This window comes from Brassica oleracea, chromosome C5 (genome assembly GCF_000695525.1).
Source record: "Brassica oleracea var. oleracea cultivar TO1000 chromosome C5, BOL, whole genome shotgun sequence".
Classification (NCBI taxonomy): domain Eukaryota; kingdom Viridiplantae; phylum Streptophyta; class Magnoliopsida; order Brassicales; family Brassicaceae; genus Brassica; species Brassica oleracea.
This window is the reverse complement of record NC_027752.1, coordinates 9,326,622-9,333,525: the sequence shown is the minus strand read 5'-3', so window position 1 is coordinate 9,333,525 and position 6,904 is coordinate 9,326,622. Positions and strand designations below refer to the sequence as shown.

At 37.0% G+C, this 6,904-nt stretch overlaps 2 protein-coding genes across 2 annotated transcripts; one reads left to right on the top strand and one right to left on the bottom strand.

Annotated features, from left to right (window-relative positions):
- Positions 1–894: 894 nt before the first annotated feature.
- On the bottom strand, positions 895–3,345 carry LOC106294334 (cysteine-rich receptor-like protein kinase 1). Its single transcript, XM_013729887.1, has 6 exons — positions 2,601–3,345; positions 2,370–2,516; positions 1,928–2,248; positions 1,625–1,859; positions 1,397–1,541; positions 895–1,149 (listed from the first exon to the last, which is right to left on the bottom strand). Exons 1-6 carry the CDS (start codon positions 3,343–3,345, stop codon positions 895–897), a joined length of 1,848 nt encoding a protein of 615 aa, XP_013585341.1.
- Positions 3,346–5,654: 2,309 nt separating this feature from the next.
- Positions 5,655–6,452, top strand: LOC106344453 (glutathione S-transferase T3-like). The gene has a single exon (XM_013783829.1). The coding sequence runs from the start codon at positions 5,655–5,657 to the stop codon at positions 6,450–6,452; it is 798 nt and encodes a 265-aa protein (XP_013639283.1).
- Positions 6,453–6,904: the final 452 nt, after the last annotated feature.

The following is a 6,904-nucleotide window of genomic DNA, read 5'->3' as shown; positions in this document are numbered from 1 at the left end:
GAGCTTGGTTGGAGTTCGTGTTGTGTGATGTCCGTGGGCTTGTTAAGATTGGAGAATAAGCAATATATTAATTGGGAGATTTACATTAAGTGTAAAAAATATTACTTGAAGAGAAAAAAGCAAGAGAGTTATTCCATAAGAGAAAAATGAAAGTTGCTTAAGTTGCTTTTGGAAGAACTTGAGGAGCAAATTCTGGTTATGTATACATGGAAGACGTGCCTCTATGAAGAGATTTGTCTCTGCTAAAAGAAGAAAAGTCGAGAGATCATTGTTTGGGGTTTGTGTGATCAAGCCTTTAGTGTCACTGCTCTGTATTAGGTGCTGGAGTAGTTGTTGAAGTACTTCCGAGTATTGGAAGATTGAAGTCTAGATTCAGGGAGAGTTTAGCTCAGGATCGGGGTGATTCTGATAAACAAAAGTCTAGACTCTAGGGTGAGTTTTAGCTTAGAATTAGAGTAATCCTAAAGGATTCTTGTAATAGAAAAGATTGGTGTAAGACTTTCTTGTTCTAGTGAATTCGAAAAGAAAAACTTGTGTCTTTTACTTTACTTTATGCACTTTATTCACTCTGACCTGACTGCATTAACATTATACGGTTATACATCCATTTCACTGGCTTTTTATGTTTCTTGAGTTGCTTTATATTATTTACATGTACCACCCTAACGATTGGTTACAGAATAAGCAGCACAATCCTTAGTTCCTTACCAGTTACCACTCCTTACAAGAGATATTAGTCAGAGCCTTTGTTTTGTGTAATATTACGAGATTATAAATACGTAATTATGTAACGAAGAAGGTGAGCTATTCATCTTCAGTATCACTGTTTGTTGAGCATTTTATAATCACAACACAAGAACATTTAAAATCCTAAGAAAATGACACTACCAGACTCTAGTCTCTAGTCTCCTCATCAGCCATGAGAACACTGGCACTCAAGAATGGAGGCTGTCTTGGAGAGTCAAACTTACAATCATTGTTCTTTAACATGTAGACTATCTCAGACATCGACGGCCTCAATTCTACTGAAGACTGAACACACAGCAATCCGATTTCAAGAACCTTCAAGGCCTCTTCCTCTGTGAACATCCCTTTTAACCGTGGATCTACCGAGCTTTTTAGAGTGTCTGCTTTGAAATGTTCCCATACCTATCCCACACAACATCCAGTTAGAGCATATACAAAGCTTAAATATGATTGTGAGTGTTTTTATCAAGGCCGATTATTGGTACAACCGGATGAAACATTCGTCTTTGACCTCTAAACTTTTAAGAGCTATTATACATTCGTCGGGTAGCCCCCAAATTGTCAATTTTTTTTAAAATTCAAATTAACTTAAAAATGTTTATGATCTCTTAAATCTCCAATCCAACTTAAAAAAACAGAGTTTACTTACAGAGTGTAAAGCTGAGCTAGTTCCTTGCGAGAATGCATTGTTTTTCTTGCCAGTTGCTATCTCAATAATAAGAACTCCATATGCGTAGACGTCAGCTTTCTCAGTTAGTTGGCCTTTGATGAGATACTCAGGAGCCAAATAACCCCTACAGTTCCAAAATAAAAACAACATCAAATTCTACACTAGTTTTTGAAACGTGCATTGGTCGAGAGGTATACACACACTCACAGTGTTCCAGCGATACCAGTATTGGTTTGCGTTTTGTCAGTGCCTAATGAACGTGCGAGTCCAAAGTCAGCTATCTTGGGACTCAGGTTTTGATCAAGGAGAATGTTGCTGGTTTTGATGTCTCTATGGATGATTTTCACTTCAGATCCTCTGTGTAGGTATTCTAAACCTTCTGATATTCCTATAATGATGTTAAACCGTTGCTTCCAGCTCAATATGTGGACTGTGTTCTTCACTGCAATATTAAAACGAAGTTAATTCACATGATTGATTGTTTGTTTGTGAAAGATCTTTGCAACTTACTGAAGAGGATTTGGTCGAGGCTTCTATTTTGAACATATTCATAGACAAGAAGACTCTTTGGACCTTCTATGCTGCAACCAAGTAGTCTCACAAGATTCTTGTGTTGAACTCCACTGATCAGATTCACTTCGTTGAAGAACTGATCCGCCCATTCACGAGTGTTGAAGAATAGCTTCTTAACCGCAACGACTCTGCCATCAGGAAGAATCCCTTTGTATACAGAACCTGCTCCTCCTTGTCCTAGTTTCACCGAGTCGTGGAAAGACTCCGTCGCCTTCTCAAGCACCTCATATTTGAAGTTAGAACACGATGGTATTTGAGCTAGACCAAAAGAAATATCACAAATCAGAAACATTTTCATGAAACAAGAAACCTTATAGGTCGGAGATATCCCCAGGTTAATCAAAAAAAAAAAAAAACCCTCATACATTAGCTCAAGTACCTTTTCTCTCCCTTGAAAACCGTTTGTAACTGATGAAGGCACCAAGAGAAGTAAGAATCGACAACGAAAACGCAGCAACTGCTAGTTTCATAACATCTTGATCACTCAAATCTGGTAAGTACGATGAATTTCTAAAGCTTCCCTCATCTGAACAAGAAAGAAAAAACAGAAAGTCTAATGAGTAACCAAAACTGTAATGATCTCAACAACATTCATAATAACGTTACATACCATCGTCAAGTTTAAGTACAGCAGCATCGTCAAAAAACTTGCGTGTAGAATACTTCAAGTAGCATCCTGTAAAGAAAGCTCTAGCTTCACTACTTTCACAAGCTCTCAAGCTCGACCTAGCATTAACCAAACAATCTCTACACGAGTTACCATCAAGTCTTTGCCAACACTGAGCCAAAGCGTAAACCCCGGGGCTCCCACCAGCTGGACTCACCGAAGCTGCGCCAAAGCCTCCTTTTTTAACAGCTCTAAGTGTCGCATTCACAAAAGCCTCATCAAGATCTATCCAGAATTTATCAACAACTGGTCCTGTTCTCTTGCACTTGGTTCGGTCGAATCTTGGATCGACGAACTCCTCCGAGAAGTCTCTGTTATCGAAACGTAAGAAGCAGTTGTCACCGTGGACTCGACCGGAGTTGGAGCTCGAACATGTCTCCTCGAGCTTTAGTTTGCTATCGTTGAAACAACGGCGACAGTGGGAGACGGAGAGGTCTTGGCGGCATTGTAGGAACACGTAGATCGGTGGAGATACGTCGGTGAAGGAAGACTCGACGTAGAGCTTGTGTTTGGTTATGTGGTCGTTGACGGAAGACATTGCTCGGAGGAAATCCACGTGGCGTCTAGGGTTTGCAACTTGCTGGTGTTGACGTTGGCAGAAGAGGAGAGGTTTCGAAGCCACCGTCGTTAATAGTACAAGGAATGAAACCCACGTGAGGAAACGAGCGGTCGAAACATAAAGTTGCATCACCGACAAGGCGGCGCGTGATCATAAAACGCGCACAAAAAGGGGTGTTTTCATATGCAGTTGCGCAGCTTCTGGTTACAACAATGGAGAATAACATCGATGGAATTGGTTTCAAAATCCTCTGTTATCACTTCTTCTCTCCTGCTACTCCAACTCCGCCGTCTCTCTCGGCAACGGCGGGTGGAAAGGGTAGATAGACAGTTTCTCGAGATAGGAGAAAACGGGAGAAGAAGTTTTAGTAACGTCAATCTCAATCTTTCTGTAGTTCTGGTTCATCTTGACAGATTGAGAAGCTCTGTTTTTTTTTTTTCGTTTTGCTCTCTCGCTTATTTTTGGATTCCGACAAGAGACAGAGAGGTTTTGTTTTGTCTTGTGCGCTACGTTTGTCTTAATTTAGGGTTTATTTCACCTAATTGTCTAACCGAAGAGCTCTCTAATTTTAGCCCCCATATTTTATTTATTTTTCAACAAAAAGTTTTTTTTCTATGCTCTCCTTGAATTGGTCTAACCATACTAGATAACGTTAGGGATGATAGTACCGTTTAGGGATGATAGTACCGTTTTGAAGTTAATTGTGTAGAGACCAGAAGCACAAGTCAGGTGTGGTCTAGCTAAAGTTCCAGCCTTCCAGGCGATTTTACGAGTAAATAATGAAGTGAGTGATCTTCGTGTCTAGGGGAGTTGATAGTTACTTGAGCAGTTGCAAATAGATCATGCATGGGATTATACAAATCTTTGGCTCATTGATGGATTATAATAAGGAAAAACATATTTTAAACCTTGAGAGTGTCACATTCTCGAATTTTAAACACTGAATATTTTTTTCTATCACTTTAAACATTGAAAGTGATATTTTTATTATAACAAACCTCCAAGTCATCTAGGTGACTGTACTGTTTTTTCATTTTTTTTTTTTTTTCATTTAAATAAAAAATAAAATACATATAAAAATAGAAAAAAAATAGAAAAAATCGAAAAATTTTTAAAAAATCTAAAATTTCAAAAAGATATAAAAAATAAAATATTTTTTTTTAAAAATTAATCCAATTATAAACCAATAAGTATATATAGTATAATAACTTGAATGGTGATTCTAGATTCTGGTTTTTGGTTTTTGATTTATTAATACTTAACTTGTTAAATTTTCAAAATTAATCCTATTATTGGTATTAGTTATTAAAATGATATTTATTTTAGTAATTTAAGTTTGTTTGGAAAGAAATTAACTTATAAGTGAAGTTTTTAAAAATAGTAAATAACTTTAAAATTAAATAAATAACTATTCAAACTTTAGAGAAATTAAAATATATGTTACTTATCTAAGAAGCTCCACTCATACCAAAACCTAACATATACAAATCTAAAGGCATACCTCTCTATCTCTTAATTATATTTCAAACTAACTTACAGTATTTTAGTTAAGGTCAAAAACATTTCAAGTGGTCTATGAGATATTTTCTATTTTCACAAAAATTTAATAAGTTAAGTATTAATAAATCAAAAATTAAAAAAAAAATCAAAAACAAAAAAAAACAGAATCTAGTATCACAATTCAAGTTATTATATTATATATATTTATTAGTTTATAATCGGATTAATTTTTTTTAAATATTTTATTTTATTTTTAATTTTAAAATGTTATTTTTATATTTTTTGAAATTAAAAAAAAATGATTTTTTTTGAATTTTTTCGAATTTTCTATGTATTTTATTTTTATTTACGGTACAAATGTCATCACAAAATGAACAGTACAGGTCAACTCGTTGACTTGGTAAACAAGTAAACTTTATTGGAGGTTTGTTATGCTAAGAATGTCACTTTCAAGATTTAAAGTGCTAGTAAAAAACGTTCAGTGTTTAAAGTGCGAGAATGCGACATTCTTAATGTTTAAAATGCGATTTTCTCTATTATAATATATCAATCGTCCACTGCAGTTTGTTTGACTTTTTGATGTGTTAAAAAGTTAAAATTACTTTGAGATGTGTTATAAAGGTGCGTACTCTCTTTTCTTAGAAACCGATTGTGTTGTTTGGTAACTCTATAGCGTATTTAAATTTAAAAATAGCTAAATTTGTGTTAAATGCTAGTTGTTGCTTTCTACCTTCCTAACCCCTTAGATTTGATAGTTTTAAATGTTTTAGCTATGTAGAATACGGTGTTAGTCTGATTTGATAGATGTTAAATGCTTTTTGTGTGCTTTCTACCTTCTCATCTACTCTGATTTTATTGTCTTTGAATGTTTGGTAGTTAAAGCTCCTTTACTTAACCATCTGTGTTGCTAATAGAGCGACACAGACCATTCTCTATCCATGGAGAACACAAGTAGTTATGTTAACCTTTTGAACAGTCAAAGTTCTGTTGACCTTGAATCACCCGAACCATTTTGGTTCGGTAGCCAAGATCCTGAAGAAGCTGTTGTAGAATCCGCGGTCAAGGAGAGGAGGAAGTGGTCTCTGAAAGAGGACAAGATCCTTATTGGTGCTTGGCTTAACACCAGTAAGGATGCGGTGGTGAGCAATGAGCAGAAAGCCGGTGCGTTCTGGAAGAGGATCATCGAGTACTACAATGCAAGCCCTCACCTGGTGGGAACAACACCTAGAGAGCTTGGTCAGTGCAAGCAGAGGTGGGCTAGGATTAACGAGCAAGTGTGCAAGTTCGTAGGATGCTACGACGCAGCTTTGAGGGAGCAGAGAAGTGGACAAAATGATGATGATGTGATGAAAGCTGCACTGGACCTTTTCTACAATCATTACTCGGTCAAGTTTAGCATGGAACATGCCTGGAGGGAGTTGAGGCATGACCAGAAATGGTCGTCCACCTATGTGGCTAAGGACAGTGGGAAGGAAAAGCGCAAAGTCTCGGAGGTTGATACAGCAGATGAAGTGGGAGAACCACAGGGTAGACCTATGGGGGTTAAGGCTGCTAAAGCTGCTATGAAGAAGAAAAAAAGTGGTAAAGAGGAGTCATTGGCAGCGATACACGCCATCATGGAAGTCAAAAAAACAGTCTCTAAACAGAAACTGCTTGAACGTCTACTGGCCAAAAAAGAGCCACTCACTGAGATGGAAACATCTCTTAAACTCAAACTTATGTCTGAGATGATATGAGTTTAGGTATTGGCATATTTGCGTAGTTAGTGGTCTCTTTGGAATTGGCATCTTGTTAGCTATCTTGTTTGTAGATGTTCCGTAGTTAGCTATCTTGTTTGTAGTTAGCTATCTTGTTTGTATTACGATGTTGAGTTGTACTAACCAAGTCACGGGTCTTTGTTTCATCTTTCTTGCAAGTGCAGCAGTAGTTGTACTAACCAAGTCATGGATGCTTATGGAGTTGTTGACTAACCAAGTCACGGGTTTTGGTCTTTGCCGCATGTGAAGACTGTCACAGGTTTAGCTTATGTACTATAAGTAGTTGTAGTGTTTGTAGCTCCTTCATCAGACTTGTTTCCTCTTGTTTCCTCCTCTCACTGCAAGAAAACATCAAGGATTCTAAGGGAAAAAATCGTCGGAATTTTGTCGGAATATCGTTATTCCGACGACATACCGACGAAACACGTCGT

Bases quoted from the DNA above. Each gene is read 5' to 3' on its own strand.
- LOC106294334 (XM_013729887.1), bottom strand. From the start codon at position 3,345: ATGCAACTTTATGTTTCGACCGCTCGTTTCCTCACGTGGGTTTCATTC. The intron at 2,249-2,369 runs GTACTTGAGCTA...CTTTTGGTCTAG, and splicing joins GTTTTCAAGGGAGAGAAAAG to CTCAAATACCATCGTGTTCT. The intron at 1,150-1,396 runs GTAAGTAAACTC...TGTGTGGGATAG, and splicing joins CTAGCTCAGCTTTACACTCT to GTATGGGAACATTTCAAAGC.
- LOC106344453 (XM_013783829.1), top strand. From the start codon at position 5,655: ATGGAGAACACAAGTAGTTATGTTAACCTTTTGAACAGTCAAAGTTCT.